General features: G+C 38.6%; 1 protein-coding gene across 7 annotated transcripts in view; it reads left to right on the top strand.

The window, feature by feature from the left end:
- ASPH (aspartate beta-hydroxylase) overlaps positions 1 to 27,736 on the top strand; it is a 203,569-nt gene that overhangs the window by 72,513 nt on the left and 103,320 nt on the right. For 6 of the 7 annotated variants that reach the window (XR_013345144.1, XM_077810220.1, XM_077810221.1 and 3 more), the window contains 7 exons: positions 7,521 to 7,610; positions 12,873 to 12,947; positions 13,441 to 13,677; positions 14,536 to 14,601; positions 18,411 to 18,467; positions 20,667 to 20,711; positions 23,099 to 23,137. Coding sequence is in view for 6 of the 7 variants with exons in the window: in XM_077810220.1 (XP_077666346.1) it covers positions 7,521 to 7,610; positions 12,873 to 12,947; positions 13,441 to 13,677; positions 14,536 to 14,601; positions 18,411 to 18,467; positions 20,667 to 20,711; positions 23,099 to 23,137 (609 nt within the window). In the remaining variant the exon portion in view is untranslated. The remainder of the gene's footprint in view (positions 1 to 7,520; positions 7,611 to 12,872; positions 12,948 to 13,440; positions 13,678 to 14,535; positions 14,602 to 18,410; positions 18,468 to 20,666; positions 20,712 to 23,098; positions 23,138 to 27,736) is intronic. The other variant, XM_077810225.1, reaches the window with a different exon arrangement.

Here is a 27,736-nt window from a genome sequence, read left to right on the forward strand (position 1 = left end):
TATTGCTTTTCATAGGAAGAGGACCAGACTAATTTCTTTTATTTGTAGGTGTGAACAGGGCTGAAAGTAAATTACTTTTTTCTATGCTAAACTCGTCATAGTAAGCAAAACATTTTTCTAGTTTCTAGGTTTATGTATGAAGTGGAAAGGTATTTTGACAGATGATTTTTTTTTTTTTTGCACAAAGTATGAAAATAGCATCAGAGTAACTTTATTTTGCTGAATCACCTTTTCTGCATATTGTTAAGGAAATTAAATATTAAATCCTAATGACAATTGAGGACAAACATTAGTGTAAACCAGGGGTGGCCAGCCTGAGAAGGAGCCAGAATTTACCAATGTACATTGCCAAAGAGCCACAGTAATATGTCAGCAGCACCCCATTAGCTCCCCCATCCCGCTCCCAGTGCCTCCCATCCACCGGCAGTCCCATGGATCAACACCTCTTCCTCCCTCCCCACACCTCCCAATCAGCTGTTTGGTGGCATACAGGAGGCTCGGGTGAGGGTGGAAGGAGAAGGAGCAATGGCATGGCAGGCTCAGAGAAGGGGGCAGGAAGGGGTGGAGTGGGGGCAGGGCCTGTGGCAGAGCCAGGGGTTGAGCAGTGAGCACCCCCTGGCACATTGGAAAGTTGGCACTTGTAGCTCCAGCCTCAGAGTTGGTGCCTATACAAGGAGACACATATTACCTCTAAGAGCCGCATGTGGCTTTGGAGCCACAGGTTGGCCACCCCTAAACATTCCCTCCCCGTTTGAAAATTTCTACCAGTTTCAAATACCTTACAGTAGTATTCCCTTTTTAAAATATAACTGATAATCTTTTTTTGTGTGTGTACTTTCAGTAGTTGAGAAGGCTGTGTTGATCTGCTTTGTTAGCATGTTATCTGAATGTTGCATCATAGTCCTAAGCTATTGTAATTTAAATAAATAAGACAAATTAAGTATGAAAGGGACAATGTCAAGATAAAAATCAGAATAAAAACGTATGTATATTAATGCTATTGATTAAAATGCCAAGATTTTAAAATCAGATTTACCTCTCATGCTGTTCATTTGCGTTTCATTGTACAATGAAACTAGACGGATCAGTTTGGGGTTTTTTTGTTTTTTGTTTTGTTTTTTTTTACAATCAGTTTCTAGTACTCCCTATTCTGGTTTTAATTCACTAACAGTGTTGTTGTGGTCTCAAACTTTTTCCTATTCAAATTAATTTTTTTTGTAATCTTTGGCCTAACTAAGGTGACAGTGTCCCTAAAGTGTTATGCTATTGATATTAGTTACTGTAAATTTCCTTGCTGATCTATGAGGTTGAAAAATTCATTAGTAGATCTTGTTTTAAAGAAGTAGTCTTACAAATACAATGCTTTATCATGTAAGATTCAAAGTACCAGGATCAAAGAGGTGTTAGACAAAGTAATTGAAAAGCCTGAGTGTTCCGTAAAAGTAAATTAACGGTATCAGGTATAGAAAAGTAGTTTTATTAGTGGATGAAATTGAAAATACAGCAGTTTAATATAAGATGCTTATTTTCTGCATCTGCTCCATGATTTCAGACTTCAGTATTAAACTCAGATCTAATTTGTTTAGTTTTATAAATGTATTAATAGCTTTAAATTGCAGTCCTAATTAACAAATCTTTAGGCATCAAGATATCTTTCTGCATAAATATTTCATTAATTTTGTTATGGGTTAATTAGAATAAAAAGTAATCTGCTAGCTATGCCAGCATTAGATGGGGGAAAAATAATATGGGTGGTCATCTTAGATTATTCAGGTTTGGAGCTGCAATTGTCATTGAATTATGCAGATAAGTTGCACAAAATTGTGTTCAATGATCTAAACATTGTGCTCTTAATTAACGTTTTTCATTTTTTAAATGAAAATCTGAAAAGTAAAAGAAGCAATTAAAGAACCACTCAAGAAAATAAGAGAGAGAGAAGCATCCAGGAAGAAGGAAAACAAAGTTGTAGAAAAGAAAAAGAAAGCCATGGAAGGAAAAGTTGCTGACCGAAAGGTTAAGAAAGTTGTTGAGGTGGCTAAACTGAAGAAAGATTCTGACAAGGTTAAAAAAGACAAAGGCAAGGAAAATGAAAAATCAGGAATAGACAAAAATGTGAAACCCAATGAAACTATGAAGAAATCAGCCACTGAAAAGGAGGTTACCCCTTCTCAAGCAGGGAAAGACACAGTAACTAAAAAGATAGCTAAAATCCCTTCCGGAGTTTCTGAAAATTCAGCAAAGGAAGATGAGAAGAAAAAACAGAAATAGGAGTTTGATGGTGAGAAAAATTCAGTGTATTGGTAACATAATTTAGTGTATTAGTAACAATTTTTCTGAAAGTCATTAGTGTGAGTGACAGTTATGCAGACTGCTTATGTGTGTACTTGCATTTGTAAACACACAACAAATATATCTGCTGTGGAGCTCAAATGTGTACATAATGTATTTGATCACAAGTCCTGTACATTAAAAATTGTTGGTATAGCTTTGAAATCTGACTTTTTTCTTTTTTACATAAAATATCAAACCAATCTAACCCTTTAAATATGTCTCTTGCTTTGTATTAAAATTACATTTTTCTTGTAGATATGTGAAGAGTGTAAAAACATTGTGGATCATATGTAGAAGTTTATTAATGTATTATTTAGAGGTCAACCTGGACATTAGCCAAGTGTTGAAAATTCCTGTTGTAAGAAACTAATTCTCATTTCATTAGAAGACATGCAAACTAGAAATAGTGTCAAGAAACACATTTGTCAGTCTGATGCTTTTATTGAGTGCTGTAATGTTTTTCAATGGTCCTGTGACCGTTTGCTTTGTATTGCTATTACTATGCTAAATTACTGTTGTGTTGGCTTCATCTTTTGTCTGAAACCTTTGTTAGGTCACTATGGGTGAGATTTTCAAAAGTATTCAGCAGCCAAAATTGGGGGCAGATTTTCAAAAGTGCTCAGAAGCCAGCAGCTCCCTTCTCAATGGAAGCTTCTGGGCACTTTTGAAAATCTAGCCACTTACTGAGATGTCTAAATGGGAATTGTTGCTTGCTGATCAAATTTCAGGAAGCTAACATTGTACCATTATTTGTATTTTGGCTGGACTGGGTTAGAGAACAGACTTGTGTATTGTAGCCACTCATAGAATAGCTTATTCCTACAATAATTCTAAATGTTCTACTTCTGTACATTAGCTCACTTTTTGGATTGGTATTTTATTGTTTTATTTTCAGCAATGAAGAGTGAGAAGTATCCAAGAGCCTTATTAATTGGGGTAAATAGGATGTTACAAACTTTCTTCAGAAATAGTGTATTTCAGTATGTTACAAAATCTGTACTTAATTTCTAGTTGGTATATGATAAGAGATACTTATTGTACAAATTCTGATTTTATTGTGCAAACAAATAGAATTGATTATATGCTGAATCATTGCACAATAAAATTACAAGAGACTAGAACAAAATCTGAAAATGATACTTGAGGGTCACTGACTATAGTGGCTGGTGGTCCCTAGCAAGGTTTTGGAATTTGACACCTCAGTTCTGGTTCTACCATAAACTGTTCTATGACCTTGTATAAATTACTTCACTTCTGTCTCTCAGTTGATCCAGTACATATATGCATGCTTACTTGTATTGAGGCTTAATATTTGTATGGTGCTTTAATACCTTTATATAGTGCTGTGAAGGAAACAATATTTTTGAAAACAAAAACAATGGCAAATACTACAGTACAATGTGACACAATTAGGAGGAATGACATACTGAATTACTTTCTAAATACTGGGAAAATATAAATATAAAGTGTATATATACACACCCGTGTACTGATCAGGGTACATTTTAGATTAGCAAAAATGTGGGAGTGAACATAGAAATCTCTCAGAACAGCTCTAAAAATTTTTTTCTAAATCTTCTTTGGAAATGGGACTGGACATCTATTCTTGCATAACAAGCCCAGACTTCTCCTAAATTTAAGTTTCAGTAACAATATTAATACTCTTATCTCTTACTCCACTGTAATCTGTTGGAAATGAAGATAAATATTTGATAGAGAAACGCTTTTCTTGTAATTAGGTACTGGACGTACTTCTATTGGCAGATTACATCTAGGGTCCCTCCAGTGTCTGGATTGAGGGTGTGTACATCAACATTTTTCTTATATCTGGTAACAGAGAAAAGTACATCTGGGTGGAGGGAGGTGGAGATTTGAGTGTCTATCTCTAATGCCTCTATCTCTTCCAAGCTCTGAACTGCCACATTACAGTTAACAGTATCAATTACTTTAGATTGCTTTTTTTTCTCCTACTGGGAAACTGGAACAGATGTCTCAGTATACATAAAAAATAACTTTTTTCACTTGCCATAAAAAAAGTCTTCAAAGTGAACAAAGCAGTTATATTTAAGAATATGTACAAGTATGTATTTTTAAGTTGCACGCATCGAGTGGCATTGAGGAAAAAAGGCAGAATTAACTCTCCCTCATACGCTCCCGTGCCCCCCCAAAAAGCCACAAAAACCCCAAACAATCCTCTTATGTCCCAATCTTACAAAGATTATACACACATGAAGTTCCATTGATTTCATTGGGACTATTCCCATGCATAAAGTTAAGCACGTGTGTAAGACTTTGCAGCCTTGGAACCTTACTTAAGATGCTGTTCTTTGAAAGCAGCTTCATGACAACTTCTAATGTAGTTCAGACTGTCATGTTTCTTTGTAATTGTTAATTCACGTTTTTCTGTGAATTCTAATATGTATATAGTTTTAAATGGAATAAACATACACATACAGGGTGTGTGAAAGATCAGTCACACTGTAATCTAGTACTTGGGATTGTGTCTCAAAACACATTTCATTAAAATCAAACATCTAAATCCAATGCAGTTGTTACTGTATAAAGGCACGTTTAAGAGCCTGAAACTAAAATGTGTGTACTGTTTCAATCAAGGAAATGATACTTACAAGAAACATCTCAACAGAAGATTGTTCATCATAGTGTACCTTCTTTCTGAAAGCTGTTGGTCCTCTGAGCATATTCTGAGGACATTTGGCCTGGTCTACACTGGGGTGGGGTGGGTAGCTACAGCTACGTGAGTAGCTGAAGTCGACGTACTTAGATCTACTTACCACGGTGTCTTCACTGCAGTAAGTCAACAGCGATACTCCGCCGTCGACTCCACCTACGCTTCTCGCTCCAGTGGAGTACCAGAGTCGACGGGAAAGCTCTCGGCGGTCAATTTATAGTGTCTTCACTAGACGCGATAAATTGACCCCTGCTGGATCGATTGCTGCCTGTCGATCCAGCAAGTAATGTAGACAAACCCAAAGGCATGTCTTGCATAAGTATGTTGCACTAGAGTGACCCAGTCAATCTTATGTTTTTTTTATAGAGAAAAAGTCAAATATGCAATATTAATCTTTTAACTCTGGATTTGCTGGTCTGCTACAATCTGTTCATGCTGTTCCATGTAATTTAAAAACACCTGAGCTTTATTAGTATAAAAGATATGAGTTAAACAATCCTTGTACCACAGTAATTTAAAATATCCCATTAAGTATATAAAAGTACTTGTTTACGTACATAAAAATGGTTCAGAATAGCCCAGAAATGGTTGTGAAATTAAGGTATATAATGCAGATTTAGCTTTCAGAAAAATTGTTCTAAACAGAATAATAGTAAAAAGGCTGATGGAACTGAAGTGGTGGCTTAAAGTCAATTTTAAAGGGGTATGGTGTAGTTCACTTTGGAGCAACTTGTTTGCTTCCTGACTTCCTATCACATACTTACAGCATATCTGTTGCTCTGCCAGTTTATACTTAAAGAGAAATGGAGAACTTGAAACAACGAAACCAAGACACGAGCACATACTTTAACATATATTTTATGCTCTGTTGATCTACCAAGTTTGTAAACGCAGTTGATATTGTGAGAGATCTGAAACTAAGAGTTTGTTTTGGCGTGTGCAGCAAGACGACTGAATTGCCATGGTGTTGGTTTTTTATAAGTGAGGAGGAGTTAGTATGCAGAGTGGTGAACTGCAGCTTTGTTTGTTTTTTTTTAAATCAGGCTTCAGATATTTTAAGTACTGACATGTTTCATCTGTGCTTGTAACTATTAGAAAGAAGATCCTACAGAGCTGTTGAAATACTTATAGTTGGTCATTTCTCTAAGTTTTTTGTTGAGAATGAATTAAAAAAACCTATAGAACATAATCCTGTCTAAAAACACCTAAAATAGAGTTGAGGGAACTAAAGTTCTCACTGCCGCCTCCATTGTTGAGGCCTCAAAAATTAGACCTGTTTGAGCCCTAATGAACGCTGTTCATGGACTAATGCTGGATTTCATTAATCCTAAAACAAATCCTGATGTATAATCAATTTGAAATTTTATGAGTTTGACATTTTAGGAATGAATGTTTCTATTAATGAGAGAGAGACAATACAATCTGATATGTTTCAATGAGAACAATACAGGAAGCGTGTAGACCTTATAGAGTGGTTATTGAATAAGAACTCTGGCTTGTATCCACTCTCTTATAGCAGAGGAAAATTTATCCTGATTATCAGGATATCCTTGAGAATGTTTTACATCCTAAGATCTCAATCTCTCAATGTGAGTGACTCAGACCTTTCACTTATGCAGTCTAGTTTTAGAAAGTAAGTGGTAAATGTGCATTAGGTACCAATTCTGCACTGGACACCTAAAAGATGGGACTAGGTGATCTTCCCACCTGGAAATTCTGTGACCCTCTTACCCTGGCACTGATCACTGTATGTGTGCATCTCCCTTGTTTTCCATTATGGTGAGATCCAAAGGCACTTATTTAGTTGTACGGCAAGTCTTACTATGTTGGGGAAACCTTTGTACCAGAACTCTGTGAATCATAATTTTGCTACAGAATTCATAGACCTGATTTATGGACTGAAGAGAACTAAAGGGTAGATTGCTAAATCTGAAGGCACAGTTAGGCTTGTAGCCTTCTTTACAATTTATTGAGCTATATTTGTGAGCCTAGTCAATTGTTTTATTGCGAGCTATGTGTTATGAAAACTTTTTAGAAGAACTCAAGATAAGACAGCTTAAAAAAAATCACGTACCATTTTTTAAATTTGGAAATAGGTGAAGTGAAAAGAAATGTCTGTTTTTATCAGCATACATTACTTTTTCATACTAAACAAAGCCTATGAACAGTATTGTGATGTGTTTAAATCAGTGTGGATTTTGTTCAATAAACTTATACCAATGAAAGAAGTTTGGGCATCTTTACCCATTTTTCTAAATTTATGTTTATGTATTCTTCAAATAACCTCTCAACATGCTTTAGTCTTTGCAGAGAATGTATTGTTAGGGACAACCTAGAACAGTACATTGTTTGAGTAAATCCTCAGGTGCTTATACTGTCCATTTGTTTTACTGATAATATAATTGAATCTCATGCTGATTATCAAGATTATCTCATGCTGCTATATAATTAAATCAAGACAAAAAAAGCCTAAAGTTAACTTTATAACTGAAAAATGCAGGACTTAAAGAAAGATCTGTCCCAGCACAGCCAACACCAGCTGAATCTGAAGAGTCCATTCAACCTGCAGAGCAGTCATTCGTTAAATCAGGTAAGGTCTCTCACAAACTGTACATGACAACAAAAGGCAAGAAAAATTTCAATTGAATTATGGTCCTTTTGTCTGCGTGGATGTGAAATTGCATGACCTCTCATTACAGGTAAAAAAAATCCCTTCTTTCTGTTGCCAACATTTGCCATTTTACTTCTTAATAGTTGTTGGTTTACTGTAGTAATTCATTCACAGAATATTCAGGAATCACTTTAAGTAACTGTTCTAAAATCAATAAACATTAAAATTCTTAACTGGTTAATTCATACAACAGAAAGCATCTGTAAACAGTCTTGACTACAATTTGTATAGTATTGTTCCAGTATATTTTTCTCTAAGAATACAAATGCTGATATGCATATAGATGTAGTAGAGTACTTAATCAAAAATGGGAGCAGATTTGCTGGTTTGAATAGTCTTCAAAGTTTAATTTAACACTTGCTCCACCAAGTGTTACATGAAGGTAGTACAATACATAAAAATGTACATAAATGCTGTCTCTTATGATTTCATTGCTCTCCTGGTTAGAGGACAAAATATCCAAATATAGAATTTAAGTTTGTGACTTGGAAAAAGGCATAAAACTTGTTTTTTAAATTAAAACAACATTTTTAAAAATTGTTTTTATAACATATATAATAGTTTATACTGGGAGTTCATATTTGGCTCAGCTGCTGGAACAAAAGTGTGGAAACAATTGTAAACTCATCATTAATGCCCCTTTATATAAATATTAATAATGTTGCTGCTGCTATTATTATTTGTATTGTAGTAATACCAAGAGGCCACCAAACTAGGCTCAGGAGCACACAGTGGTTTGCACTGCACACACACACACACACACCCACCCCAAAAAGAGGTATTTTCTTTTTGTAATTTAAATGCTTTTTGTGTGTTTGCAATATTTTAAGCTCAATAACTGGGCAAAGTTTGATCAGTGTTACATATTTTAAGCATTCAGTACTTACGTACTACTGAAGTACTTGTACTTATGTTCAGAATCTACCTTCAGGAACAGATTTCCTGATTAAAACATCACAAAGATTAAAACCCACCAGTCCTACGCAGAATTCAAGGAAATAAAGACCTAATTTTACAAGTGCTTGCTAGTAAGTATTACTTACTACCAGCCACAATGCATGGATTGGACTCTAAAAACCGATTTTCTGCATCTTTTTCTATCCATTGAGAAAGCACATCCTATTGAATATGTGCATAGGACTATACAGAATGAGTTACGAATGTAGGGCATATTGTTAATAAACTGGAAATTAAGAGTGTGCTAAAAATGCCGAATTATTTTTCTTGTACCACAATTAATAAAATTCATAGAGTTTTTAAATAGTAATTTCCATGTTTTCTGAAGATACCAGGTATATGCACTTCATCCAAACATACAAACGTTGCTGGTTTTCCTACAGCATTTAATTTTGCTATACAATTCATTTAAAAGCTGAGTTAATAATTTTCAATTTCCCACACTGATTTTAAGTGATCTGAATGCATGAACTGCATAAGTGCCCAAAGTATTATTACGCAAATTAACTATTTTGAGTGGTCCTTTCTGCAAACATGTATAGTACCTATTTGGTGTAATAATAAATATAAATATTAATATTATAAATTGATTTATATTTAATATTAATAGTACAACTTAATCCTACAATTTTGTATTAAATAATTTCTATCCTATGTCTATAATCTTATCAGAAGAAGCACCCTAGGAAAACAAAGATCTGGTGTGTTTTCTAAATTCCTATGTCGGAAACGTTAACATTTGTCTTCAGTGTTTAAATTTATTTAATCTAAAAAGCATATTAAAATAATTTATCTAAATTGAATTGAGTACAGTTTGGTATATTCCTTTAAGCAGTTATTCTCCCAGTGTCTGTAAATCCATTGTTGTCACTTACTCTTTTTGAAATTCTAAATTCAAGTATCTAATTATATAATAAATTTATCTGACACTTCCCTCTATATAGTGTAACTTTTTTGCTCCTGAATAAGGGATTAGAAAAAGAATAGTCACTATTTGGACCGCATATATAATAGTCTGACTATTTTAAATTTATATTGATAATGGAAGAGAGTTTTATGGAAACTTTTGCAAATGAGTTCTGTGGTTTTGTTTTTAAAATCTTTGTAATAGACATCAGTATTTAAAAAAAGAAATCTATTGGTAATACTTTATTTATAAATAGTACTTTCCTACTTTAAGCATTAAAGATTAACCCATTCCATTTTTCTTGGCTCAGACAAATTCTTCAGTTTGAGCCACTGTGAAGTAGGCTCTGGACAAGGACTAAAAGACTTCCTTTCTGAAAAATTAGTCCATTTTACGAGTAATATTTTAATTTGTTGAGAAGCTCAGGTAGCTCAAGCTGACATGAATTTATGTAGTATATGTTCAGTGTGTGTAAAACTGAAGAGCCAGAAGGCATTTAAGGGTCACTGGTTTTTACAAGACTTATTAGTTGCCATTTTGTTTACCTTTATCTTTGAATTTCAAATTCAGAAAAAGATTCATATAAGGATTAATAAACTGGTATTTTCCTCCATATCTCATTGTGTGTGTGTGTGTGCGCACGCTTCATAATAGGAAATTAAATCTTTCTTCAATTGATAGAAATATAGTGTTCCAAAATTTCATATTTAAAACCCAGGACCTATCTTTCTGGAACTTATAATGATTACCCCTTAGGGCATTCTGCACCAAAATTTTTAAAATTATGCTCCAAAAAATTAAAAATTCTACATACAGTAGTTTAAAATTCTGAAAATTTTATCTGTCAAATAAATGAAGGCTCCAGCATGACATTGTGGATCACAGGACACTGGCTGCACGGAGGTGGGAGATCACTGTGCAGCTCCCCCCACCCTGGGACACAGACTCAGCGATGAAGCTGCACCCAACCCTGACGTAGTGCAAGGACAGGGCCCTGCCCTGGAAACACCACAGAGCCCTGCCTCTCCATGTCAAGTATGGAGGGACTTAGTATGGGGGGATCCAGGTGCAGCTGGTTGGGGCTTGGTAGAGTGGGGATCCGGGGGGGGGGGTTTCTGGGTGAGGGGTGAGGTTCAGTGGAAGGGTCTGGATATGAGGGGGGTTTGGATGGGGGAACAGCTCCCTGTAGTGATCCCTCCTCCTGCAGCTGAGGCACGATGGGCGCGGGAGGAGTGGAGGAAGGAGGGTTTGCAGAGTTTCCTACAGCCAGAAGAGAAATCTGGGTAAGTCTGACATGGCCCCGGATACTGAAGGGGAAGATGAAGTCCTGTCCTCCCCAGCCCAGTTGGGACTAGGAGCTGAGCCCGGCGCAGGGTAGGAGCCATCAGCTGGTTCTTCCCCAGTCCCATCCCGTACCCCATGGTGATTTACCTCTTTGCCAGCTGCCCTGGACACCTGAAGCATACTGCTGGGGAGGGTCTTATAACTGCTCTTATGGCTTCCCTGTCAGAAAGCCATTTTTCGGCAGGGAAGCAAAGAAATCTGCAGGGGACATAAATTCTGCACATGCGCAGTGGTGCAGAATTCCCCCAGGAGTAAATCTGGTGACTGTCAAACACTCAACCTTCCTTCCAGTATTTGCATATTGTAAGAAGAAATGGTATCTTTAGTAACAGTGTAGGCCAAATATTCAGTGCAGGAAGATGTTATTGTGTATAAACCATTGCAGACTCAACATAGGTTTTCAGAGCTTGATGTTGGGAGTGGGGAGAGATAGCTCAGTGGTTTGAGCCTCGGCCTGCTAAACCCAGGGTTGTGAGTTCAATCCTTGAGGGGGTCATTTGGGATGTGGGGCAAAAATTGGGGATTGGTCCTGCTTTGAGCAGGGCGTTGGACTAGATGACCTCCTGAGGTCCCTTCCAACCTTATATTCTGTGATTCTATGTCTTCATTAAAATTGAGTATTTTTGTATTTACCTAGTAGTTGCGCACCTACCTGGCCACATGCTTCTGTGAATTTCTAGTTTAGCCTGTGCACATTAAGTATTTGTAACTGAGTTACGTGTACACAAATGAGCGGTTGCACATACCTAACTGTAGTAATCAGTTTCTGTCTCTATCACATGAAAGATGATAAAGGAAGCAATAAATAATATGGACATGGCATATTTTTTCTCATCAAGACACCTTTGAAAGCTCAATTTGATAATACAGTATGTATTGCTGTTTATCACCTCTTCTTTTTTTTGTGTGTGTGGGTAGTGTCTTAAATTAGAGCCCCGTAAATCTGAGAGGTGAAATAAAGTTAAGACTTACAAAACAATGTCCTTGAAGGCGCATGCGTGCATGCACGCATACGTACACTTTCTTTTCGCAGGCTTGTCTTTTAACTCCTGTAGTACTGCTTGGGAAAATATTCTGTATTCACATCTTATTTATGGAGCTATATAATTGCTGGAAGGAGAACCAATCATCTGAAGCAATTTTTAAAACCAGGTGTGTGAGGGAGCGTGAGACAAAGGTTTAATCATAAATAAAGGGGTCAGAAATGGGACCGTTGTGTGTAATGTGGCATGAACTGCTTGGGAAGTCTTAACAGTGGAAAAATTGACACCACTTACCTGTTTTTTTTACAAAACAAAAACCCCACTGACTTGGATAGTATTTTGCTGTCCCTACAGCATGACACACACACGACATTGCCCATAAGGTAAAAGTGTTTTATTTAAGAGATTGAAATAATGTGGTGGGTTTTAGAACCATAAAACGTAATAGTGGGTCAGGTAAATTACAGAGTTTTACTGCTACTTGAAGCAGTTCAATTTTTTTCAGTGCCTGCCATTTTTATTTTTAAAAGTTGTGGGGGCTGATTTTTTTTTCTTGTGTATGTTTATGTTTATATAGGTTAACACCAGAGAGTTCTTGGTGATTACTATATGGCAGCTGGAATGCAACTATCTGAAATCACTCGAGATACTGTCACTTAAAGTTGTACAGGAAAGTTGATGTTCATGACATACTAAAAAGCATAAAGCAAATGCTTTCAATTCATCTTCAGTGAAATTGCTAGAAGTCTGGCAAAGGTGTTCATTTATACTGTTTAAAAAAAATGCAACCTATTTTATCTCATCCCCTACCTCCAATCCAATTAATTACAGAGGTGATAGGAAAACTCTACAATGATCTAATGAGGTCAAGGAGTTTCTTTACTGAATATGTCCATCTTTTTACTACAAACTAACTAATTGCAACAGTTTCAAAGTGCAAACTTTGTTATCCTTTGCACCTATCTTTGACATATTTTATAACCCATTTAGAGCACAAGAATGTTGAAGCAGAACTGGAAGAGGAAATTCAGGCCATTCTTCATGAAGCACTCCATTCACAAGCTGGTATGAATTCAGACTTCGCAGTCACCAGAGAATTTATAAACAGCACAACAGACTAGACAAATTTGAGAGAGATTCTTGATGATAGTGTACTGTATTTCCTTTCTACTGTATGTGAGAGGATAGCCAACAAGTTGTTAACGCCCAGGTGGTCTAGGGAACAAAGCCCGATAACGGGCCTGATTTTTCAGAGGTTCTGAGTACCTGTCGCTCCCATTGACCAGTCTACAAGTAATGTTTCAAAATGTTATATCTTGACATAGCAAGAGAAGATACGGATGGTGTCATCTGTTACTGGTTCTCTCTCCTAGCTGTTTCTCCAGTGGATCAATGTACAGGCATTTTAGAAGTTCATTCTGATAATGGTTAAGACCCTACTTATTTAGGGGAATGTCTAAGAACTACTAGAGATAAATTTGAATGTGGATTATTTGTTGGAAATTTAATTCAGCGGGTGCTGGGTATGGTGTTTACATCCTCTGTACTTATTAATCAGGAGAGAGGCATGAGGAAGGTGCAGAGGAAGGATTAAATGACGAGCATGAGGAAGGTGCAGAGGAAGGATTAAATGACGAGCATGAGGAAGGTGCAGAGGAAGGATTAAATGATGCACGGCAAGAGAAGGATGAAGTATACCAAGAAGCTTTTGAAATTCCTACAACCGATGACCTTTATGGAGCTTTAGAAGATGAAATACCTGAAGTATCTGAAATACTAAAACAAATTCAGGAAGGTATCTGAACCAATTAAAATATTTCTAGTTGATTCTTATAGAAATAGTAAGAGCTAATATATGGAACTTATCTAAGTGTAACAAGACAGAAATTCTCATTGAAGTTTTTAGGGCCTTTCTTTTGTGACAGGCCGGTTACTGCGTTTGTGTGTACAAACCATTAACTCTGAACATAACTGGCAAATATTCACAAACAAATACATCTTTGGTCACCTACGGGAGTGAACATTGCACTTTATGAAGTGCATGTAGTGCATGCCTTTTAAGAGTGTGATTCTATCTAAATTTTAGTTTGGTGTAGATATGTGACATGTTAAACCTCAGCAAAAGCTATTCCCAAATATACATATTTCGTAAATCAAGACAAGATTAACGCATTTTAATTCATAGCATATTAATTAATCCTATTGTTTTATTTGTTTTTAGCAAGATTATTTTTTGATTGCTTTAGATTTTCTTTCTTCTACCTACACATTTTTATTATATTCTCCAGATGGTCTTACTGTGGAAATTTAGGGGCTGTGCTGAAGCCTATTTGAAATTTGACTCTGTCATTACCTAGTTTTATATATATATATGTGTGTGTGTGTGTGTGTGTGTGTAAAATCTCACTCACATTCTCTCTCTCTCTCTCTCTCTCTCACACACTCTCACACTCTCACACTCACACACACTCACACTCACACACTCACACACTCACACACACACACACACACTCACACACTCACACACACACACACTCACACTCACACACACACACTCACACACTCACACTCACACTCACACTCACACTCACACTCACACTCACACTCACACACTCACACAATTGAAAACACTTCTTTCATTTTTGTGTCTCAGAAACTGACAATCATGATCAGGTAGAGGAGCATGGAGTAGGTGAGCCTGAAGCAGTTGAAATTCCTGGTATGACTCTTTTTTTCTTAACTCCATAATACTGGTGTTTTTTGCTATACTGCTAAAAATAAAAACAGAAAAGCTAAATAGAAATCACTGAACTAATCTAGAGTTGTGATTTTAAAAACACTTCGTACTGCTCCAAAATCTTTATATTGTTGTCTGAGGTATTTGAATCCTTTGAATGGACTAAGAAGTTTGCAATTTAAAATTAATAATGTAAGGAAAGAATTTTTGTAATCACAAAAAAGTATCTGTCTTCAATAGTGCAGAAGCTGCAGAAAGACTTAGTGCATTCAACGTATGCCCCTGGCTGTCTAGAATATGTATTTGACAGTAAAATTCCACAAAGAACATGTTTTTTTCGCATATGGACAGACTAAAAAGACTAGGAAAAGATCTCTGGTTGGATATTCTAAAAGTAAATGCATTGCTTTTCGAGTAAGGTTTTATGTATTAAGAGTTTTAGTATCTTATTTAGTTTATTTTAAATCAGTAAACAAAGGGGGGGTAATAAAGCAAAAGAGAATTTTTAAAAAATTATTATCCATAGAAGTAGACTTTCATTATGTTATTTCAATTAATGCTGTCAACAGCAAGCTTTGCTCTCAAGACTCCTGCCTCCATGACTGTTTGGTGAAAACCTGACTTGTCATGCAAGTGACAGTTTTGTATGGAGACTATTATCCCAGAACCCTTTAACCAGGTAGCTGATTCACTAAGCAATATTGACCTTGACCTCAAAAAATATTTGAAAAATACAGCCAAAAATGGTGGTGTCCTGTCATTTAACTGACTGTTCTTAATGGTATAATGAAAACTTTTTTCCCCTCTTTCTGTGGTACATCATAGATTAATGTACAATTTCCCATAATCTTGTCTCCCTATTCTTGAACAAAGATGTATTAGTCACCAGACCAATGCTGACTTGATTTTTTTCTATTGTTTAGTTGTAATGGTTCTATATGTATGTTGATAGACAAGAGTGGTGGTAGAATTTGTAAGTGAGCTGTAAATGGGAGGATTTTATTGTGATATGGGCATCCTTATATAACTATAAAAAGTTTGGAATCCACATTTTTTTTCCCTCTTGTTCTTACTGTGAAATTGCTCTTGAAATTTAGGCCCTATGCCTACATATGGAACTAACATAATGAAAGTCTACTTCTATGAATAATTTACATTGATAAAAATATGACCATGTAGATCATTGTTGCTACCACTGTTATATAATTGCAACAGATCTTGTACAACGTATGTTATGTAAGGTGTCAATAGAAAAGTTATGGTTTGCTGGTGTGATCATCCTATTTGTATGCATGCATCATTTGTGTATCTGGAGTTATGAATATCGACACTATACCTGTATTTCAAATGTTTGCTCCTGGGTAACACGCACAAGGTATTTACATCCAGTCTAGCTAGCACATTGGGAAGGGAATATTTTAGTTGATGGCCCATCAGTGAACACAATAGGCCATGGAAGAAACCTATCTTCACTTGATGAACTTTCGTGTGGACATTCTAGCTAGAATATGGGTAATAGCCCCTGCTATAAGAAAAGGAGTACTTGTGGCACCTTAGAGACTAACCAATTTATTTGAGCATGAGCTTTCGTGAGCTACAGCTCACTTCATCGGATGCATACAGAAGCATGCAAGGGCATGTGACTAGACCATGTGGTACTGAACTCCATTTAGTTTGTGGAAAAATATAGGCACAAAGACTGAGAGCTTTCCCTCCACATGGCAGAAGCTATAAAAGGCCCTGGAAGCATCTCCGTTTTGCCTCTTTCCTGCTCTGATCTCTGGATTATGGAGTTATACTAATGGGAGCATTTTAACCAAGAGACTGAGGACCTTTCAATGATTTGGAAGCACCCAGAGACTTTACAAGCCAGCTGTTTATTTCATCACTGCTTGAAACCTGCTATAGGAACTCCTTGCTTAACGCTGTAGTTACGTTCCTGAAAAATGCCACTTTAAGCGAAACGATGTTAAGTGAATCCAATTTCCCCATAAGAATTAATGTAAATGGGGGGGCTAGGTTCTCGGGAAATGTTTTTCGCCAGACAAAAGACTATATATAGATATACACACAATATAAGTTTTAAACAATTTAATACTGTACACAGCAATGATGATTGTGAAACTTGGTTGAGGTGGTGAAGTCAGAGGGTGGAAGAGGGTGGGATATTTCCCAGGGAATGCCTTGCTGCTAAATGATGAACTAGCACTCTGCTGAGGCCTCAAGATTAACACATTGCTAATGTAGCCTCACATGCTACAAGGCAGCATGAATGGAGGGAGGGGAGACAGCGTGGCAGAGAGAGACAGAGACACACACCATGTGTGTGTGACAGAGAGATGTGCCATTGCCCCATTAAGTATGCTGACCTCACTCTAAGTACATTGCCTTTTTAAGTAGATCAGCAAGTTGAGACAGCAGCTGCTGCCAGCAAGCTCCCTTTGTCCTGAGCTGTGTCATGTCCCTCCCATCCTGCTCTGTGGAGATGAGATACAGGAGTGAGGGGAGGGGGACACCCTGACACTAGCACTTCTCTTACACCCCCCTTGCACAGCAAGCAGGAGGCTCCAGGGCAGAGGGCAGGAGCAGCACATGGCAGTGGGGGTGGGACAGCTGAACTGCTGGCAATTGATAGCCTGCTGGGCGGCTGCCGCACAGGGAACTTCGGGGAGCTGATGGCGAGGCTGCTGGTCCACCCTGGTTCCAAGCCCCCACCAGCTAGCTGCAACGGGCTGCTCTTCCTAAGCAGTGGACAAAGCAGGCGGCTGCCAAACAAGGAGCATTGCGCAACTTTAAATGAGCATGTTCTCTAATTGATCTGCAATGTAATAACGAAACAAGGTTAACCGGGACAACTTTAAGTGAGAAGTTACTGTACAAGAACTCTGCAATTATTGTATGTATTTGATTCCTTTAATCAGTTTTAACTCTCACCTTTTTCTTATAAATAAGCCTTTAGATATTAGATACTAAAGGATTAGCAACAGCGTGAGTATTGGGGAAGATCTGAGTTATATATTGATCTGGGTATGTGGCTGGTCCTTTGGGATCAGAAGAACCCTTTGAAATTGACTTTAAATAACCATTCATCATTAAATCTAGTGTCTGATTGTAGAATCCAGGGCTGGAATACCTAAGGAGGCTGCATTTCTGACTTCTTGTTAGCCAGTGCAGTGAGACAGAAATTTACTTTTGTTGCTGGTATGGTATAGCTTGTGGAAGAAAAACACACCAGTTTTGGGATGTCTGCCCTATTTCTCAGCAGTTTCTCTTGAATTTGGTAGTCTCAGTTGTGATCCGCTGAGGCACGGTGACAGCCTACATATGGAACTTGATATTGAGTGATAGCCATTAATGGAACTAACACAATGAAAGTCTACTTCTATGGATAATTTTCTTTAATTCTCTTTTGCTTCATTGTCCCTTTTTGTTTACTGATTTAAATCAACTAAATAAGGTACTAAAACTCACAATACATAAGACCTTACTCAAAGAGCAATGCATTCACTTTTAGTATATCCAACCATAGGTTCCTTCCTTCCTTCCTCTTCTTAGTCTATCAGTGTGTGAAAAAAACATATGTTCTGTCTGGAATTTTACTATCAGACATACATGAGTCCAACCACACAGGTTCAGTTGCAGGTTCAGTTGCAGTTGTTCATTCTCGGCCAGTTTTCCCTATGTACATGGAGAAGTTGGGGGTTATTTGCAGTGATTGAGAGCCAGAATATTGTCACCCATTAAAATATCAGAACATTAAATATGAAAAAACAGCAAATGTCTTTTTACAGATCCATATGAATATTACATGGATTTAGAAGAGCCAGCACATGAGTCAGAAGTTCCAGGTTTGTAAACTATTAAAAAACCTCTCATTAAAAATTATTTGTATATGTTATATATGGTATTCAGGTTTGTAGTCTCAAGTAGTTCGGCATAATAAACAGTTTTTGGTGTATGTTGTAAATGTTAGTCTGTAATGAGGAATGGGCAAATCTGGGTGTGGCTTTGGTTTTGCAAAACAGCAGTTCTGTTTAATTTTGGTAAGTGAAAAAAATTTAGGCCACCACTGGTGAAATCTTTGCCTCATTGAAGTCAATGATAAAACTTCCTGGCTTCACTGAAGTTAATGGATTTCACTCCATGTGTTTTGGATTTTTTTAACCTGTAAGGAGTTTCCTGTGCTCACTTGTGACTCTTAAACTGGAGTAACTATAGATCCTTAGATTTTAAGGCCAGAAGGTACCATTATGATGATCTAGTTTGATCTCATGCATAACACAAGCCATACAATTTCACCCATAATTCCTGCAGCAAGTCAAATAACTTCTGATTAAACTAGAGCAGCCTTTTAAACGGACATCAAATCTTGATGTAAAGTCTATAAGAAAATCCACCACATCCCTTGGTAAATTGTTTCAGTAGTTAATTACCATCATTGATAAAAATTTGAACCTTATTTTCCCATTTGAATTTGTTTAGCTTCAGCTTTCAGCCATTGTTAAATTTAAGATCCCCCTGCTATAAGAAATCTTCTTCCCCTAGAGGTAGCTACAGATTGTGATTGTTTCTCCTTAACCATCACTTTGAAAAATTAAATAGACTGAGCTTCTTTAGTCTCCCACTTTAAGGCAGGTTTTCCAGACTCCAGATCATTCTTGTAGCTCTTTCCTGAACCATTTCCAATTTGTCAGCATCCTTTTCAAAATATGGAAACCAAGACATTTCATTACAATAATGGAACACAGGGACATAGTATTCCAACGGATGCTTTATATGCAGGTAATACCACCTCTCTATTCCTAACCTATATTGCCCTCTTTATACAGCCAAGGATTGTGCTAGCCCTCTTAGTCACAGCTTTGCACTGGGAGTTTGTGTTCAGTAGTTATACACCATGACCCCTAAATTCCTTTAGAGTTTCTGTTTTCCAGGATATACTCCCTCATTTTGTAAGTCTGACCCACAATCCATTGTTCCTCGTATTATCTTTTGCATCTGACTATATTAAATGTTCAAGTGAGTCCAGTTTACTACACAGTCCCAATCCCTTTTATTATTAATGACCTGTCCTTATTTACCACTTCACCAATCTTTGATTAATCTACAAACTTTATTTGTAAAGATTCTGTGTTTTCTTCCAGGTCACTGATAGATAGCACTAGGACAAGAGCAGATCCATGCCAGACTACACTAATAGTACCCCCAGCTGATGAGTCCTCATTAGTTATTTTTCAAATGTCAGCCAGTTTTTAATCCATTTAGTATGTGCTAAGTTGTATTTGTTTAGTGCTATTTTTAATCAGAATGCCATTTGACTTAGACTTCTGCAAGTCATGTAGTACTAAGTAGTGAGCTGTAGCTCACGAAAGCTCATGCTCAAATAAATTGGTTAGTCTCTAAGGTGCCACAAGTACTCCTTTTCTTTTTGTGTCAACACAGTTATCTTTATCAACCAAACATGTTCTCATCTAAAAAATATATAGTTTGCAAAACAATATCAAGTTCATAATTCTATCTTCCCTTTCATCTTGAAATAATTCTTACCCTGTTTCTGAGACCACAAGGAAAATGAAAAATAATAGCATACATTTTTTAAGATCATGTATAGTATATGTAGAAACATTATTTTGATTAAATGCAAAAATCTGTTGCCCTAATTCTTGGAATACTATTTGCTTTATAGCTGTAAATACAACTCCCTAGGCCCCAATCCTGCAAATACACACGTGCTTCATTTGACTTATGGAAATAGTCCCACCAAAGACAACGAGACTACCCACATGCTTAAAGTTAAGCACGTGTATAAATGTTTCCAAGACTGGGGATTCCTATTGTAGATTGTGGATGTATGGTTTTATAAAACAATATTCAGTCGTTAAACATAATGTTGCATGATTACAAATACTATTAGTATTAGTATCTGGAATATAATTGGAGTAGAGCTAAATGTTTACTCTCGGGGTATTTTGGTTACTGCTGTGTTCCATGGCTATTTTATGACTGATTAATCTAGACAAAGCAAGTAAATATATTTTTCTTTTTAGATAACACTGAATTAGCACAGGAAGATGCTCTTGAACATCATGGAGGTACTGTAAAAGAAAACTTTTTCCTTTTCATACCATGTGGTTAAAAAGCTACATTTCAGTTGTGGGGGGAAGGGTGCCTTTCTTCCTACAATTTAAGGACTTCATCAACTTTTTGATGGTGCCTTACATTTATATTATAGTTTCCATCCTGCGGGATTCCAAAGCACTTTATAAACCTAACTTGTATATGATGTAAAACAATGCAGCTGCCCCTGTAATGGGGCCACATGAGTGGAACACTATCTTGCTCAGAATATGCATGTGGGAAAGACAGAAACTAGAATGGCTCTTAAGTAGCAGGCAACAACTTTATTAACTTAATACTGGGTAAGGGCAATATCTACCCATTGGTAGGGCCCTACCAAATTCACACAGCCTCCAGCATGTAACTTAATCCCAGCTACACAGTAGTGAATGCCACTAGCTACCTATTCATGAATTACCCTGCAGAAGAACACCAGCAGATTCTCTAGTCCCAGACTTTCGCCCAAAAATGTGCATATCTTATTGCCCAGCACTCTACTGGACAATGCAAGCTCATAGAAAGTTTCATTTCATCAAAGGAAAATGACATGCACCGGTTTTGTTATCCTATATGTGAATCACTGGGATTCACAAAGCCTGAATTTGGTGCCTAGGCTTCCTATATAATGAATGTGGAGAGACAGGCCCCTCAGAATGGGATTCACACAAGTCAATACTCTAGTCAGCTTCTCACCTAACGTAGCCAAAGGAAGGTTCCAAGCTGAGATGTGTGTGCTAAGCTCCTCCCTCTATGTGCCTAAATCTGGGCTACAGGAAGGCACCTCTGTCCTCTTGGGAAACCCTCTCTTGGTGTTAGGTGGTTATGCTATTTTAGTGAGAAGGTGGGGTGACAGTGTCCACACTGGGCTAGAGATGAAAAAGAGAGCATGAGAATGACACTGTAGCATGATGTTTGGAGCACTCACCTGGGAAGTGGAAGGCCCAGGATCCAGTCCCTCTGCTCCAATGATTTTTTTTTTTTTTTAATTATTTCTCCACAGGGGTGGATAAACGGCTTCAACAGGAAAAACTGGGGAAGCCCCCACATCAGAATATCCCATAGTCAAGAGGCTATGGCACTTACTTGAGAGGTGGCAGATCCCAGTTCAAATCTCTTCTCCCTGCAGGTGAAGAAGGGACTTGAACCAGGGTCTCCCACATCCCAGGAGAGTACTGTAACCACTGAGCTAAAAGTTATGAGGAAGAGCTTCCTCCCCTCCCCTTCCCACAGCATTTTGTGTAAGCTTCTCTATGTGGGCCCAATCCAGTAGGTGAGTTTTCAGCATGCATACCAGATTGGGCACTGCAAGTAAGTTAGTCAGAGGAATGCCTATATTTTCTTGGTTCAGGCATTGCTGTGGAGTTTAGGTGCCTGGACTCATGACATGGGTTGCAATGTGCATGCTCACAGGCAGAAACATAGGCACTTAGGGAAATTTTACTGCAAACACTTAAATGCTAAGTGAGTTTAGGCTCCTGCAGGGTCCCAGGGATAGCTGAGCAGGGATTTGTGAATCCTGTTGGTGCCTGATTCTGGGATTTAGGCACCTGAGGTGGCAGTTAGGCACATAAGTCCTTTTGTGAATCTTGTTCTAAATCGTTAGGGGTATTCAATTTTTAGAATAACATGTTAATTTGTTTGCATTTAAATTGAGCTTTTCTTTTAGTACTTACTGATATTGCATAAATTTGAAATAAATACTCAGTGCCCATCTAATGTACTGGGTACCTTTCCAAAATTTTGAAATTCACATCATCAGCAACACATTAAACCTCAGTATAATAAATAGCCAGTTCTTAAAGTTCTAATTGCCATTGCCCAACAGCAAAATAATAATAAAGCCTTTTAGTCAGTTAGTCTCTTTCCTCTCCAAAGACTTCAAAGAAGAAATAGCCCTTGAATTATGTACAAAGGTAGCAAATTTGGCTTGACTAAATAAATGTATAAAACTATCCTGTATATCAATGATAATTGTCGTGAGTATTTATCTCTGTTTGGGTCAATGTGCTGAAATCTAACTTTGATCTCATCTGGTTGAATGGAAAAATACTTTTTGAACTTTCACTTTGTCAAAATTCTCTTGATTAAAATTTTTAATGAGACATTTATGGGTCCGGTTATATAGTTGTTCCATGTGTGGAATTCCCATTGATTTCAATAAAGGCTCTGTGTGTATGTGGAGCTGCTGCCCAGTCAGGCCCCAAAACTTTACTGGGCAAAGCACTTGAATGCGCTGCATTGACTAGATGAGCTCATTTCCAACTCTAACACCTACACTTAGCAAATGTGCTACATTTTTATGATGCTTTGCTAAATCAGACCCCAGAACTTTTGATTAATATTAATTCTTCTGTTTTTTTAGAACCAAATTATGGAGAAGGGACTGAGACCCAGGATACAGGTAGAGATCTAATACTGTTATATTGGACATGTGGGAAGATATTTCGGCTCTTAAACAAATGTCATTAAGGTGGAGTTAAAGCTGAAAATAAATACCAATTAAATCAAATACTATAATATCTTAGTTTAAATGTGATTGAGCATTATATAATTGTTAGTTAATGCTCCCCAAACAACCTTAATTTCAGCCTACAATCCAGCTATATTACAGTGTGGAATCTGGGTCATGTCAGAAAGTTACAAATACCTTCTGTGGCCTATTCAGTCAGAATATACTTTGGGTTGTGGAAAAGATAGATTATGCTCTTCAGCTAATGGTGGTTATAATGAGACATTAGTTTTGAATAATATTTTGGGCATTATCACCTCCACATATGTTTTTTTAGATAATATCCTCAAAGGATTTTCACTCTTGAGGTCTGACCCAGTGAGAGAAAGGTTGGGAACTTCTCTAGCTCCAAGCTTCTTGGGGGAGCTCCCTCGGATAGTTGTGATGTGATAGTTTAGCATTGCTCCCCTCTACCTACTGGTTGTGTGCTGCCCATTGCCACTACCATAGCCCTAGAACCTTCCGGGCCTTTGCTTATTGACTGCAGTTAGGCAAGGAGCCTACAGGAGCTGCAATCAAAATCATCTGGAGCTGTCACTAGTGGCTCTGCTTTGACCCATTGATCCTGCTTTCAGTGCTGGATGTCCTTTGTTGGTGTCTCTACCTTCTTGGCAACACCAATAAGTTAAGTTCATTTATTTTGTTTGGATGCAGTGTGTTATATTCAGGAATATGAAGCTTCTTTGAGGCCATTGCACATGAACAGAGGTGATTGAAAAGACTCTGATTCTTTAGCTTTCGAAGGAGACAAATAAGAATAGCCACAATAAAAGTATATAAAATAGCGAATGTTATAGAGAAGGTAGATCAAGAGCTTCTGTTTTCTCCTTGTTCTTATTTTCTGTCTCAGAACATAAGAAAAAGGAGACCGTCAATTAGATTAAAAGGTGGCAAACTCCTAAAAGGAGTTTTTTTCCCCCACAACATATATAATCAAGTTGTGGAACTCATTGCCACAGGATGTCCTCAAAGCCAAAAATTTAGCAAGTTTCAAAGAGACTGGTGTTTATATGGATAACAGGAATACAGACAGTTAAAGCAGTTAATCAAAACAAATTTTGGAAGAGTTTCTAAGCCTCATGCCTCAAGCTTTAAGCCATGTTAAGTTATGTCAGTGTACAGCAGGGGTGGGCAAACTACAGCCCGTGGGCTGTATCCGGCTGCCAGCTGTTTTAATCCAGCCCTCGAGCTCCCACTGGAGAGCAGGGTCTTGGGCTTGCCCTACTCTGGTGCTCCAGCCAGGGAGCAGGGTAGGGGGCCGCTCCACGCGGCTCAAAAGCAGCAGCATGTCCCTCCTCTGGCCGCTATGCGTAGGGGCAGCCAGGGGGCTCCGCTTTGCACACCGCCCCAAGCACCCACCCCGCAGCTCCCATTGGCCGGGAACCGCAGCCAATGGGAGCTGCAGGGGCAGCGCCTGCAGACAGGGCAGCATGCAGCAGAGCTGCCTGGCCATGCCTCCATGTAGGAGCCGGAGTGGGAACATGCTGCTTCCAGGAGCTGCTTGAGGAAAGCACCGCCGGGAGCCTGCACCCCCAAGCCACCTCTTCCTGCTCTCCGAACCCCTCGGTCCCAGCCCAGATTACCCTCCTGCTCTTCGAACCCCTCATCCTCAGCCCAGCCCCAGAGCCTGCACCCTCAGCCGGAGCGCCCCTTGCCCTGGCCCAGCCCGGAGCCCTTTCCCACACCCTGAACTCCTCATTTCTAGCCCCACTCCAGAACCCGTGCTCCCAGCCAGAACCCTCACCCCCTCCCACACCCTAACTTTGTGAGCATTCATAGCCTGCCATACAATTTCTATACCCAGATGTGGTCCCTGGGCCAAAAAGTTTGCCCACCCCTGGTGTACAGGCACCGCTGTAATTAAACCACAGTTGTGTGTCCACATTATGCTCCTCATGTCGGTGGAGCTCATCCACCATAGCAGCTCTTGCAGCGACACACAGAACAGTATACCATGGGTAGCTGTCCCACTGGGGAACTGGCCGCATCATGTTTTGGGTAGGATTTGCAATGCCTCATGTGGGCGGGTTCAGCGTCACGTGATGCAGGTTTCCCAATCCCATCGTTCATAGATTCACAGATATTTAGGTCAGAAGGGACCATTATGATCATCTAGTCTGACCTCCTGCACAACGCAGGGCACAGAATTTCACCCACCACTCCTGCAAAAAACCTCACACCTATATCTGTGCTATTGAAGTCCTCAAATCGTAGTTTAAAGACTTCAAGGAGCAGAGAATCCTCCAGCAAGTGACCCGTGCCCCATGCTACAGAGGAAGGCGAAAAACCTCCAGGGCCTCTTCCAGTCTGCCCTGGAGGAAAATTCCTTCCCGACCCCAAATATGGCGATCAGCTAAACCCTGAGCATATGGGCAAGATTCATCAGCCAGATACTACAGAAAATTCTTTCCTGGGTAACTCGGATCCCACCCTGTCTAATATCCCATCACAGGCCATTGGGCCTATTTACCATGAATATTTAATTACCAAAACCATGTTATCCCATCATACCATCTCCTCCATAAACATATCGAGTTTAATCTTAAAGCCAGATAGATCTTTTGCCCCCACTGCAAAAGGCATGGGCATCCTACTAGATTACCAGCTGCTTTTCAACTGCCATGGTAACCTCCAGCCCAGCCATCTCTGTCAGAAAGCATGGATCCTGCGCTGCTATTTAGTATTGTGCTGTGCATTCTGAACCCAAGGAGGAGCTCAGTGGGGGAGGAGTGCTGTGTGGCTGAAGGAGGCCTTGAAGGAGCATTTTAACACTGAGCCACAGTAATGGGTGCTGCTGTAGTGTGTTGAGCCTGGCATTGTTTCTCGCGCTGTGCTATGAACCTTGTAATGATTGCTATGTGTGCCCAAAAAGTAACGCATTTTAAATCACTTTGGAAAGTAGCACTTGGTAATGTGACCAAACTGACATTGCTGAACAATAACACAAGAAGCCCACAGAAGTGGGGGGGTAGAGCAGGGAGAGGAGTGTGTGAGAGGAACTGTGTGTGTGTGTGTGTGTGTGTGTGTGTGTGTGAGAAAGACAGACACACACACACACAATGTGTGTTGGGGGAGGGGGGTGAAAGAGTCTGTGTGTCAGCATGGTGTGTCTCTTAAGACAGGGGACTCAGCCATGCAGTCTGCCTGCCGCTGCAGCCCTAGTGTTGCAGAGAGCAGGATTCCCCCAACACTATGTTTGGCTGTCATTGTGTTTTAAATTCCCATGAGTAGAGTGCTTGGGTACTGCTGCAACCTTGGAAGATACCTAGATCGGGGGGCTGTAGGGAGAGTCTTATGATTCTCTCCCCCTGCCTCCCTATAGTGATTTCTCCCCACAGACCCCGCCTCAGACCCACAGCCTCAGTAGAAGCAGCACCTCCCCTGTAGTACAGAAAAGAGCGCATTTGCGAGGTGCAGCCAGCTTGGCAGATGCTACATGAGCTCTCCAGCTGAGCAAACAGGAAGAGCAATTTCAAAACTTCCTGGGGCTTTAAAAAGGGAGGGGTGCATAGCTGTGTAGCTGGCTGCAGGAGAGTAGAGTTCAAAATAGTGACCAGAGTGGTAACGGTGGGCATTGTGGTATACCTGCTTGAGGTCAGTTATGGCAATGTAAGGAATTCAGTGTTTACACTGGTGCTGCGTCATGTCGCAATGCCTCTCATCAGGATGGTTTTATTATGTTTACATATCAGGTGAGTTAAATCAGCAGGAGGAGCATTGTAGTGTGTAGATCTCTACTGTTTTGTCGATAAAAGCTGCCTTTTGTCAGAAAAACTGTGTTGTGTAGACAAGGCCTAACTATAAAGGGATTCAGAGGCAACGTGATGTTAGAGACAGATGATCCCACAGCTGCCTAATGCAAGATATCTTGCACCTTCTGAAGCTTCTGGTGCTGGCACAGGAGACTGAATATGGGATTAGAATATGGACCACTGGTCTGATCCACTAGGGCAATTCTTACCTACCTATAAAAGTAATAGGAAAAAACAATAGACAGAATTAAGGGGGAAAAGAATTGGTTCACGGGTAGAGCAAGACAGCTCCAGAGAAGAGAAAAAAAGTAAAGAGCAAAGTTAACAACATTTAGGTTAGTAACCCTAATACGTTTATGCTGGATTTTATTTTACAGAAAAACCTATTAGTCCGTGTTTTTTGTATGACTGCACTTGTGTAAATAACTGTAAGATAAAATTATAACCCCTTAGTGTATGCATAATTGGAGACTGGAAAAACGGAAGAAACTGCAGGTAAACTACTTTGGGATAGTAACCTTTAAATATAAGTAAATCTCCTCAACATCAAAATAAAGAGAAAACAACCCCAACTGCCACCCTATTTCTGCGAGAGGCAAAGGAGATTGATTGATTTTTTTTTTTTTTTTTTTTAACTGCTGCACAGGTAACTTAAAATTCCCTATCTGAAAAATTTATTATTTTTCAAGTAACATCTAAAGTTGCTATAGGTGAAAGATTAGAGAGAGTAGTTAATTTT

The sequence above is a fragment of the Eretmochelys imbricata genome, chromosome 2 (genome assembly GCF_965152235.1).
Source record: "Eretmochelys imbricata isolate rEreImb1 chromosome 2, rEreImb1.hap1, whole genome shotgun sequence".
Classification (NCBI taxonomy): Eukaryota; Metazoa; Chordata; order Testudines; family Cheloniidae; genus Eretmochelys; species Eretmochelys imbricata.